This window comes from Crassostrea angulata, chromosome 6 (genome assembly GCF_025612915.1).
Source record: "Crassostrea angulata isolate pt1a10 chromosome 6, ASM2561291v2, whole genome shotgun sequence".
Lineage (NCBI taxonomy): Eukaryota > Metazoa > Mollusca > Bivalvia > Ostreida > Ostreidae > Magallana > Magallana angulata.
This window is the reverse complement of record NC_069116.1, coordinates 40,459,745-40,472,212: the sequence shown is the minus strand read 5'-3', so window position 1 is coordinate 40,472,212 and position 12,468 is coordinate 40,459,745. Positions and strand designations below refer to the sequence as shown.

The following is a 12,468-nucleotide window of genomic DNA, read 5'->3' as shown; positions in this document are numbered from 1 at the left end:
AGCTAGAGTTACCCCTCTTGAATTATGTCATGGAAATTTAAATTGAGACATTAAATTGAGGGAATATTTGAGATGATTTTCATAACTTTTTATTTACAGTATGAGCTGGAACAGCTGAAAGCTAAACTGGAAAAGCTTGAGAAAGAAAGAAATGAGTACAAAACACAGTCTGAGAAGATGGAGAACAGAGTAAGTGTCATCGGTTGATGTGAGATGTGTAAATCTTTAACTACATTACAATGTGAGGAAGTGGCTGTCATTGTCAAATTTCAATGAAATGCTTGCTGTACAATTTGGAATTCCATTTTCTTTTCAATTTTTGTTTCATTAAAGCTCTCTGATATCAGAATGCTTATGACCCACCCTATAGATATCGTAAGTTACTAGTTGAGGTGTAAAATGCTTAGGTTTAGTTTTGACAGTCAGACAAATTGTGTGAAGGAACATTCTTTATTTTGGGTTTAGGAGTATTCAGCAATTGCAAGCTTTTGGTAGTGCTTTTTATGGGAAACTTGTATAGATGGGAAAAAAGATTATTGATGTTGAAGAATTTTTGGTAAGAAATCCACATGAGTGTTTCACTGGGTTCAATAATCACCTTTTCAACCCATTCTTACACTTGAATATGGGTTTCATGGGTTGTTACCTCAAAATAAGTTACAATCATGTAACAATATCTAATGCTTTGTCAGTTTCAAGGATGGGAATGAAATTGTCATATATTTTAATATTCAAAAGTTAGCGGAAGTGACGGCAGATTTAGCGGAGGAACATGACACAGCAACCCATGCAACAGAAATGTTGGAGGCGGAAACAGCAGACCGAATGCGGCTGGACAAAGAACTCAAAGATGTTCAGGTGAGTAGCTACCTCATTATGGTTGAGCCTTGACTTCAGTATAATGTTGAAGTGATAATCTCAGGATTGTTGGACTGGTTGAGTATTTCTGATGAAAAGTATTTGCCAAACAAGTGTGTAGTAAAGAATCAAAAATATTTTAACCAAATATATCTGCTTAAAAATCTTGAAGGAGTATGATAGTTTAGATGTCTCTTATATGTAAAATAAAAAAAACTGATATAGATTTTTTTTTTTTGATAAAATGATTTCATAGAGAATATTTGATAATGTAGAATTTATTATAACAGTCAAAGTATGGAGTCTTAAAAAGACATGCAGAAAAGATTGAAATGGAGATGACTCAGATGCATTTGTGGCAAGCACAAGCCATGGAGGGAATGGATGAAGATTTTGGTGATGGTAAGTCTGTCTCATTATTTAAGTTTGATGGGAGGGAGGGATGTATGTGGATAGATGGAGGGAGGGATAATTTGTTGTTTTGTTTGATATATGCATCAGTAGAATTCAAAATTTGAATTGTGGAACTGTAAGTATACATGAAATAACAAACTCAAGATTAAGTGCACTCAAAATTTAGTGCAGTCATCCTTATTAATTGATTTGTGTAATCACAAATTATCACATTTGAACCAATTGCAATTTACAGCTTTTGTTTCTTACTTGTAATAGCAGGGTAGGGGCTGTAGAAAAGGTGCTAAAATATGATTATTAATAATTATTTATGTATGTTTACAGTACCTAAATGCTAGCTGTGGTGAAACTGTCCGTTAATTAACACACACAGAAAGAAAGAGGAAGTCTTTTACAACATGTTCATTTCAAGTTTGATTTGATTTTTTAGACTCCATTTACAAGGACAGGTACGAGAGAGTGATGCGAGAAACCACGGTCAGCAGGAAACGGATGGAGAAACAGCACGAGGAGGAACTGGAGAAAGAGCAGTCACTGAAGAAAAACGTGGAAAGAAAGGTTAGTTCAACCCATCAATAAACTGATGTACAGCAGTATGTTGATATACATGTATGTTTCACCTTATTAAGTCTTTGGCTACTTGTAGTGTTAACTAGTATAGCAATATCTTTGAGAGAGCTTTTTCTTGACGAAAACTGTGGCAAGAAAAGTCAGTTTCCCTCTTTTCCCAGTTTTATATTGATGTTTTCTTTTCACTTTGTGGGACCATGGCCACTGTAGTTGGTGCAGCCATTTCTTTGGTTTGTTTATGCAGCCAAAGGTTGTGTGCAGATGACTTTGTACCTTTCTGCAGATGGATGTTTCCTTGACATAAGGGAAAGAAGATATGTTTAGTGACTAAAGGACTATATATGATAAGGGCCTAAAATGGCCCCCTAAAATGAACATCATCATTTTCCTATCATTCTTTGTTTTCTTAGTACAGATATGTATGTGATGTGTTTACGTAATATTCATTTTGGTTCAAAGGCCCACAATTTAGAAATATGACATTGTAAAGACAACCTTTTCCCGCCATTTTGGCATTTTTAGCGTAAAACAGCTTGTTTTCAAGCAGTTTTTCCTTCCGAAAACATAGAGCGCATTCTTGAACAAATAAAATATTTTAATCAGAGATGTATCTAGCCAAGACTAATAAGTGACAAAAATATTTTCCTTGTTCAAGCATGCGCTCTATATTTCCCATTCGTAAATAGATAAGAAAAATGTCAATTTTTGGCTGATTTTGATTGAATTATAGAAATGGCGTCATTTCTGACGTCATATACTACCAGTGAGTGCAAATAAATCAAATAAAAAGATGAAAAATATTTTTTATATCAACTCTTCTAAAAAAATAGTTAACATTTTATTGTACCCGAAACACTTAAAAAAATGGCGAATTATGGGGGCCAAATTTAACTCTTATCATATATAGTTCTTTATTGATAGAAATATTTATGTGGCTGAAGTTTTACAGGATATTCAATTTTAACCAAAGATTCACAAGAAGTTTCAAATAACGTGTAAACATTTGAGAAAGTTAAAGCTACTTTGTTTAAACGGTCCTGTTAACATTTTAAGATTTCTTTTCTTTTCTGCAAATATAGACAAACTCTTTATTACATTGATTTACCGTACATCATTTCGCCCCATCTGCATGAAAATCAATTTAAACAGTCATCTGTCGTATTCTGATTATGACTGTTGGATCTACTTGCATTGAGACCTCATTTATCATGTTGAATAATATATACACATGTCTATTAAACACTGTGTGTGCAATGGGGTAATGTTTCTTGGTTTAATATTTCCAGTGACGAGTATTGATGCATTTGTACATACACACATCTACTCATTTCATCACTGACAAATCATACAGTTTGGCAACAATGTTTTTGGGGACATATCTAGTCCATTGTCTTTCTGGATCCACCATATCCATTTGTTATTGTTGTCATTCAATAATTTCACAATGGGGAAAGGGAGAAAGGGGGCAGCTAGGGGATCATTTATTTGATGATATTCCTGTGATAATCAAATCTACCTTGAAAACCATTAAAACATCATAAATTACAAAGAGGATTTTGATGCATGGATAAATAATGAAGTTTTTCTCCTCATTCTCGCTTTGAAGTGATTCAGAGTTCAATATAAAGAAAAAAAAACTTTCAAAAGTTTGTCAACAGACACAATGCCCTTGAAAACATGCTGTGTATTAAAATTCATCTCTTCACTGAATGTATGTCTCCTTAAAAAGTAAATTAGAGGTTTTATGCGTTCAAAATAAAGAATGAAATAAATGGAGCCTTGTGTTCCGGCATATTAAAACTAAATGAAATGGAATTGATGGTTGGTTGGAGAATTCGGTGATCTCATGGATATGTTTTACCTGTGTAAGTCATAAAGGGGGTATTTGTGCATGATGAGATAGGCAGACATCTATGATTCAGTTAGAAACTTGATTAGTAGGTGTAAATTTCATGATGTATGTTATGTCATTTTCAATGGCATCCTCTGAAGAGTCACCAAGAAATAAAGGGAGGGGATTTTTACCTTATCATTTAAATTTATTATGTAGAAGTATCTGAGAGTTATTGCTGCACATTTGAAGTGATTTTTTAAAGGGGGGGTGCACGTTTTGAACAACCAACGTAATCTTCACTATTCTATGAGTAAACGAAGATGTGTCAACATGCACCACTTAATTAATTACAAAGAATGCATGGTCATAACTTCTCTCCTTGACATAGAAAACATGAATCAGACTAGACATAACATGATTTTTTTTTTCTTATTTCAGATAAATTTTTTTCATTTGACTTATCAATCAAATTTGACATTAGCAATTCTCTGTCTCAGTTTAGATGTTTTAAATCACATAATATGATAAAATTTGTACATGAACTCAAATATTGGGTGGGTGGGGTTATTGTAAAATATTTGTATCAAGAGCTTTTTGTTTCTACACAAGAAAACCCATGATCAATAACTTCACTAGGAAAAAGCCAATGCCTTGTTTATTAATTAGTTATGGGAGCTTTGTCTAATTAGCACAGCGGTAATTGGAATTTCTATCCTGCACAAACAAAATTTAAGAATGTAACACCCAGCATGTTGGTTTAGTGTAAAATGTAAGGGGGGGGGTTGCTTTTTACATGAAAATTCCAGATCTATTAGGGTTTAAGTCATAAAATCTGCAAGGTGAAAAGACAACTTGTAAAGTGAAATAAATATGGAGACATAGCTGCACAATTATGCACGTTTGTTGTTTGTCCGGTAATGGGAATGTTAGATCTTGACCCTGGGGGCTGGGTGCTTGTGCACATTACATCATTTCAACAAATTACCTGTTCTAGATCTGGACTTGCAAAGAGGGTCTTCAGGGGAATTTTTTTTGTACTTTAATTCATGGCTACATACATTCACATAAACTTTGAAAGCTTGTTTGTTTGAAAGTAGATAAACTTTTGTAAAAATTTTCTGCAGATTAAATGTGTCTGACTTTAACATTTGCTGTTCATTGATCAAACTGGAACATTAGACTGTGGGATTAACAGAAGTTTCATTGTGATAACATTACAAATTGCAAGAACATGTTACACATGCCAATAATCATTAAGCAGAAGTCTACAGCTTGTTTGCATTTTGCAGTTGAAGAAATTAAACCAACATGACATGAAAAATGCATTTACATAAGAAATCTTTTTAAAAATCAGGGGTTTTTTTTATCTGAAGATAAAATTCTCACTCTTGTTTTATTATGGAAGACTTTATTTTTGGAAATTGTTCAATGACACACCATTCAGATGTCAACATGTACCCCCTGGGTGGGCCTCAATGCAAAAGAAAAATTGTGTAATTCTTTTTACTACAAAATAATTTAGACTTCTGCTGGGCTGATGGTTTGGGGATTATAACGGCAGCAAGGCAGATCATTGTACCTGAATATATAACGTTGGATTATCTCCTCTTGAGTTTTAACTCCTAATGCTTACGGGAGTTTGAACAAGCGTGACCATTGATGGGACGAGAGTGGTTAGTGGTGTGAACAATTATTGCTGCTTTCTCTAGCCATTTTCTTTCCCAGGAAGTTGTATTAAAGTATCGTCAGTGATTTCAATTTAATATTTTGTACAAAGCAAAAATGAAGGATGAAGTGAAACAGGCAAAAGCTATTCAGGTATAGATGGACTTTCTTCTCATTTTGAAGTCTTTTCTTAAATTGATGAAGGTTTTAACTCTAGAGAAATTTTTATACAAATTTGAAAGTTTGTAAAGACAGTTTGTGGATCTTACGACTCCAAGTGTAGGATATCCTTATTTATTTAGGATATGATATTCTTAGATCAGGTTGTTTGTAATCTTCCCGGAGTCATTATTGTGCACATAGTATATACACTTTATCAATGGATTCAAATCTTTTGAAATTCTCCAAATTCAAAAAGGTAGTACTTTTTTATGCTAATTAATAAGGTAGACATGCAAATGCACTTATTACTATGCGGTGTATGCATGCATTTCCTTAATTTGGAAGAATTTCTTTTTTTGTCTATAGTTCTATCTAGACAAGACATGAATACTTATAGCTTAGGTGCCTGATATTTAATTGTTAGACTTACAGGGTTTTTCATTTTCTAAAATAAACTATACAGATTTCTTTTCCCACACAAATTTGATCACCTTGTCAGTTGAATGATTCCAATTTATTGTCAAATTACCTGTATAGATGTACATAGGCTCTCTGAATGGAGAGGCAAAACTTATTTTTATTGTGTTTTTATCACACGCTGTGAAGGCCACTTTCTACTACACTTGTTGTATGAAGTGATTTTAAACAGTCTATAATTAAGTCTCTAAGTAGACAGATTAAGCAGGCCTGGGACACACACAATATTATCAAGGTTATTATTAAACGCTGGTTAATGGGTGTAGGTCTTTAGATTTTAGAGACCAGCCAGTCCTTTTATGTAACACTTGTAACATATTTTACCTCAGGTGAACTGACTGGCTTCAAAATAATCCACTAATAATCTGATATGCTAGTATTACCTGGTAATCAACCTGCATTTTTCTTATTCATAGGATAGAGTATCGATGTCAATTTTTATTGGAGGTAATGATTTTAACAAAAACTCAATATGGTTGGCAACTTCTGATATTTTTTTTCATAAATTGGAATATTGATAATCTGATATTAATTATAAGGAAATAAAAAAATGTCATGCATTAATATTGCTCTGTTAGCTGGTAATTGAGCGAGACAGAAACCATTCACATATGTGTAAATACAAATAAAAGAAAGCTGAACAGATTTATCCAAATCAAATAGATGTCAGTCCAAACTCCTTGGCTAAGAAGCCGTAAGGAATTGTGTACAAGTGGATCATTTACTTCCATCATTTGTGTGCCTTGTTAAGATGTTGAGCAGATGTTAGGGCCCCTTCATATTTTGTTTCCCTCATGCTCCAATCATTCTTTCCCCCTACTTACTGTCATAGCTCATATTTATTGGCATGCTCCACTTGTAATTGGGTTCAAAAGCAGAAAACCAGTCATGATCAGATGAAGTGAAAGCAATCTGTGTATATAGGCAAGGGTATCTGTACCCAGGACTTCAAAGAGGTTCGAGAGTCATCTGTGGATAGAAAAATTTTTCATCTTTTAATTGCCAGATTTATCAGTGGTATATTGAGTAACTAGGATTCATTTTTTGGAATTTCACCTTTTTAAAAAAAATTTCTATTCATCATGAGTTCCTAGCAGATTCAACCTTTTCCTTTAAGAATTACCCAGCAATTAGGCTATTAGAAATGTGATATATTGCCTAAGCCTTGTTCAACATAACAATTATTTTTTATTGCAAAAAATGCTATGAGAACAAGCATTAGATATTGTTAAGTGGGACAGGCATGTGCAATGCATCATTGATGAAAGTGATGCGTTTGTTTTGTATACTTTTTAAAGCAATCAATTTATTTTTTAGTTGGACAAAAACTATTGTCGAAAAATGCAATCTGTGTGAGGATGAACCTCAGCCAGATGAGTAAATTATCCTTGGCAGCGAATATAAAAAAATATATAGTACAAACATTTGAACCTTGTGTTAAACAAAGATTCGCCCCTAAACTCGCAGTCTGTTATTGATTATACAATGTAAATCTAATAAAAAATCCAAAATTGTTTATAATCTTGGTATGAAGAGGAGGACCCACATCAAGTGAGAGGGGTTCCTCAATTGCAAAGACTTGATGAAGCTGCCCTTTGTTATGAGCATCACACATGGAAAGTTTATAAGCTCAAGGGAAAAACTCCTTTGGCAGCCCTTTTTAAATTGATGTAGGCTGATCAAATCCTTCAGTCTCTCACTCTCTCTCTCTCATTGTAAAATATCTCATCCTCCCCTTTTGTCAGTCAATTCTTGATGCCTGGCATTTTCAGAAATGAGTCAGAATTTATATTATATATATCTAGTACCTGTGCATCTTTTCTTTTCCTGTAAATCATTCCCTCTCTCCATCTTTTGAGGTTTGCTCTCTAGTCATGAATACAAAATCAACAATCAGACAGGTGAAGCCATTTTTCTTTGTATTGTTTTTTGGGGAGTTTTCTTAGTATAAAAAATTTTGTTGAAAAAAAGTGAAGAGTGTATCAATACCTTTTTAAAAAAATTTTTAATAAAGTGATGCCTTTCCGATGTATGTGGAAATAGTATTAAATTCTCTTTTAAAAAAGTTATTGGTAATGAAATATATTTTTGTTCATTAATTTATTGATTGATTAACAAATTAATTGATTCCTCTTCAGTTGCACGAGGCGATTGAGGATGCTGAGGACCAGAGGAGACAGCTGTCCGCGGCCAAGAAGAAGGCACAGCGTCTGGCCGCTGAGATGCAGGACACGAAGCTCCACCTGGAGGAACAGATGTCACGCAACAATGACCTGGAGCGCAAGCAACGACGGTGAGCCTCTACTAACTTTGTTACTACTTTATATAGTATTTACATCCATTTTATCTCACAACAATTTTTAAAAATCTGACAAAAAATGGTATCGTTACATTTCAAATATTGCTTGAATTATAGATGTAAAATAGATAAACATTGTGGTGTGTATATATATATATATATATATATATATATATATATATATATATATATATATATATATATATATATATATATATATATATATATATATATATATATATATATATATATGATAGGGATATCATAACTTTGATATTTGAAAATCATCTGTAAAATGACTCTTCCTTTTTATCTACAACATATTGTGATGATTTGATTCAGCATTCCACTTCTGAATGATATTGAAATAAAATGAATCATGCTCTTGCAGTATTGTGTCCTTCTTGCTAAGCTTTATTCAAACATATATAAGCTGTCTGCTGACATTGAGATATTTTTTGGAACTTGATCAAAAGTGTCAGTTTGAATTGTTGAAAAGTAAACACATTGCACTAAGATCCTTGTTAACTTTAAAAAAGGAGAAAAATGATTTTGGAGATAATTACATAGAATTTTTGGAGTCTTATTTTTTTTCTCCAATACAAGAAGACTTTGTCCTTTCCATTGATTTCTGCTATTATGTTATTTGCTTTATTACATGATTACCTTGAATACCTTAGATATAGCCACCTGCATAATTTTTGCTATGTACGTGTAATATATACACCAAAGTGGAATTGAGTAAAACTTGTTCCAGAGCCCAAGTATAAAGTTCAAAAATTACTTTTTGTGCTATCAGAAATAATAGGCCTAGGATACTTTTCCCTATATTGGCGATTTATCACCTGTTGGTCGGAGGTGAGTTATTGATTCGCCTGTCTTTTCTATCACAGCTTTGATGCAGAGCTGAACAAATCTCAGGAAGAGGTCCGAGACGAGAGAAACCTACGTGAGAAGCTTCAGAGGGAGAGAGACCAACTCGCCTCCTCCAAAATAACTCTGGAACAGGACCTACAGGTAAGGCCTACCTTGCAGGTTTATTTTTAAATACTGTAAAAATACCACTGTCTATCAGCTGTTAGGTACCATTATATCATCAGGGTATATCATGTTGATAATGGGTTGAACATTTTCATGTACTGTTATATTATCATCAAACAGCAGAGAATATCATTTTGATACAGTCTATCATTCATATGTACATGTACGGTATAAACTATATGGAACATCATCAAACAACAGGATATATCGTTTTAATATATATATATCATTTAGTGATACGTTTATCTACATTGTACTGTATCATCACATCAATGACACTCTCAAAGCTGATGCTGTAAAACGAGCTAAATCTCGGTGAACAAAGATTTATTTTATGTTGCATTGTATGGTGCATAGCAAGAGGAATACTATCTACATTATTGATCGATTTCGACCAGATTTTTCACAAGTGAATTTCATATTTAATTAATCTGGTAATATACACAGGTATGAGGTAGTATGAATAAGGCCAATGGATAATATTGGGTCAGTGTCCTGTATAAACCTGTGAACTACGGTTATCCAAAAATATGCAATCTTGGAATAAGAACCCTGCTTGCGACCTTCAGACCAGAAAGGACTCATTGAGTTTAAATATTGGATCAGTAAACATTGCCTGGTAGATGGATGTTAAACTAACATTCTTAAAAAAGAAGTCTTCAAATTTTTAAATTATGAAAAAAGATTTTTTTATCTTATTTGTGCCTAAAAGTACCAGGGGTTTAAAACAGATATTAAAATGCTTAGGTGTTAATTGCACACTGGTTTTTATTTAGCTGAGATTTAAAGATTAATCACAGTGAAGTTGAGCGATTTTTTAAGACTTAGCTTATCCTTTCTATTATGTTCATCTACTAATAGCCTGGAACAGCAAATGGAAAGTTGAAATTTTAAGGCTTGTTCTATTTTCTGCCAGGTTTCAGTGTGAACCACAGTGGGAAGAATTCTTTGTGTGTACTGTTTTGTTTTGTACTTTATTGAACCCCCCCCCCTCCCCTCTCCAAAAAATGATCTGGTTTTGACAGTGAAAAGTGTTTAATCTGCTTTTAGGCTAAGGTATGCAAACAAGGAATTCAGGTGCATGCCTGTTTGATCTATTTAGACGGCCTATTTTATTCTCGATGTGTTAGCAGAAGGACCAAGACATATGAGAAATTACTGTTTTAAAACCATGAGCTTTCTAATTAGGAAGCCATAAGAGTTAGTGAGGCTGAAATTGTTTAATTATGACTTTTTGACAGGAAGTTGGTGATTGTGGCCACTGGTATTGGTCGTTTTTGTAATGTGACTGTCGTAAACTTTGGGAGGATAAAAAGGGAGGAATTTAGATAGGAGGGTGGAAAAAATCAATTGAGTATCAAGACATTTGGACACAAAGGATGATTTTGTGAAGCTGTGTGTTGACATGATGACCTTTTTTTTTTGTTGAGACGTGGAAAAGTGTAATGTGATTTCGATAATTGTTTGCAGAGAATGAAAGTGGAGTACGAAGAGAAATCGGAGAAAGTGGATCGTCTTAACCGAGAACTGATGGATTTAACATTGACTGGAACCAAAGGATCTGATCATGAGGCAAGTACAATGAGGATTAAATTATTGGGATATTCTGTCGGATTTCAAATGTTTCTTTACAGAACTTATTCATGATAAAGACAAACCATCAGAATTAAACTTGCAAGCATTGTACAGTTTTGAAGAAAAAAATACCTGTGTCACTATGTTTTAATTATTTGATTCATTGGCTAAGTTTAAAGCCAAAGGTCAAATATTAGTCATAAGGCCAATATGGAGCTTTTTATTAGCACAGGAAATGGCAGCAGTCTTCTTTGAGAATTTGTGATTTTGTTTGCTTGAGATTTAAGTCCATTTCTAATTATCTGGACCATAAATCTTTTTTCATATTGATATTTCCAAGTCATCAGAATGAGCTAGGTGATATTAATTATTCAGTAGGAGATATCTTTTACTGTTATAAGCTGTGGTTATGTTGCCAAACTTCCAACTTCATTTCTTTTTTTAAAGTTAAAGATACTTGAATATTTACTTAAGAAAACTCTTTAATTGAGATCTAATAGAATAAATATAAAAGTGTACTGAATAATCATTTGTTAGCAGTTTATCAAATATTTTTTCTTGAGCTTCCAAAACCATTAAGTGTCCTTTTTAAAATTTAAAAGCTTCAGAATCACCTATCTTTATGATTTTCACTGGAGTAGTAGGACAATTCCTGCGCGCTATTCTTGTATCCACTCTTTGGCATCAGTATTTCTATATGGAGGTGTTATAGTATTGCTAGCTAGTCGAAGTTTAACAGTTTATTACACCAATAAACTGTTAAACTTCGACTAGCTAGCAATACTACTGTAAAAATTTTAATCTAACTCTCTAAAACCTAAGGCAGATATTGATTTCTGTCGTTTACAGTGTACCAGTATTAATTTTTCATTGAATATAGGTTACATATAATGTGGTGCATTGTAGGTGATGGCTCTGAAGAAAGCGAAGCATGAACTGGAGTCGAAGATCAAGGATCAGGAGGAGGAGCTGGATGACCAGGCGGGACAGATACAGCAGCTGGAACAGGTAGGAGCAGGCTGTAATGCTGTAAACAAAGCAGTGTAATGGCTCTGTGTTTCAGGTGGTAAAGAGCAGTTTGCAGGTCATTTTGTACCAAGTTGTAGGGAGCAAGTTGTATTGTTATACTTTCATGTTAAATACTGAAATCTGATTAGTTAAGACGCAGTTAATAATATTTACTATTACCCTCAGCGTGAGCAACGCACTTGGCAACGGGTAACATTAAAAAATGTTACATGCGCGGAAATTATGCGCGTACGGTTCGCTGTAGAATTCACGTTATTCCTATATAAAAGCAGTAAAATTTTCTTAAAAATTTTAAGAAAGACATTCAGTATAACAAAATAAATAGTGCCTGTTTGGGAGGATAACAGTTGAAATTGACACCCCTCGAAAACCATTGTCAACCTCCGCTTCGCGTCGGTTGACAATGGTTTTCTCGGGGTGTCAATTTCAACTGTTACCCTCCCAAACAGGCACTATTTATATAATACTGTTCGTAAAGCTGTGTATGTGTGTAAGGTAGTCAAGAGGAGTTTACAAATTTCTTTTGTATTTGTGTAAAGTAATA

The 12,468-nt window shown here is 33.5% G+C and overlaps 1 protein-coding gene across 9 annotated transcripts in view; it reads left to right on the top strand.

Moving 5' to 3' along the window:
- LOC128190257 (unconventional myosin-XVIIIa-like) overlaps positions 1–12,468 on the top strand; it is a 49,123-nt gene that overhangs the window by 31,199 nt on the left and 5,456 nt on the right. For all 9 annotated transcript variants that reach the window (XM_052862236.1, XM_052862237.1, XM_052862235.1 and 6 more), the window contains 8 exons: positions 100–189; positions 739–858; positions 1,149–1,260; positions 1,703–1,830; positions 8,119–8,273; positions 9,173–9,296; positions 10,791–10,892; positions 11,802–11,903. In XM_052862236.1, the coding sequence (XP_052718196.1) occupies positions 100–189; positions 739–858; positions 1,149–1,260; positions 1,703–1,830; positions 8,119–8,273; positions 9,173–9,296; positions 10,791–10,892; positions 11,802–11,903 (933 nt within the window). The remainder of the gene's footprint in view (positions 1–99; positions 190–738; positions 859–1,148; positions 1,261–1,702; positions 1,831–8,118; positions 8,274–9,172; positions 9,297–10,790; positions 10,893–11,801; positions 11,904–12,468) is intronic.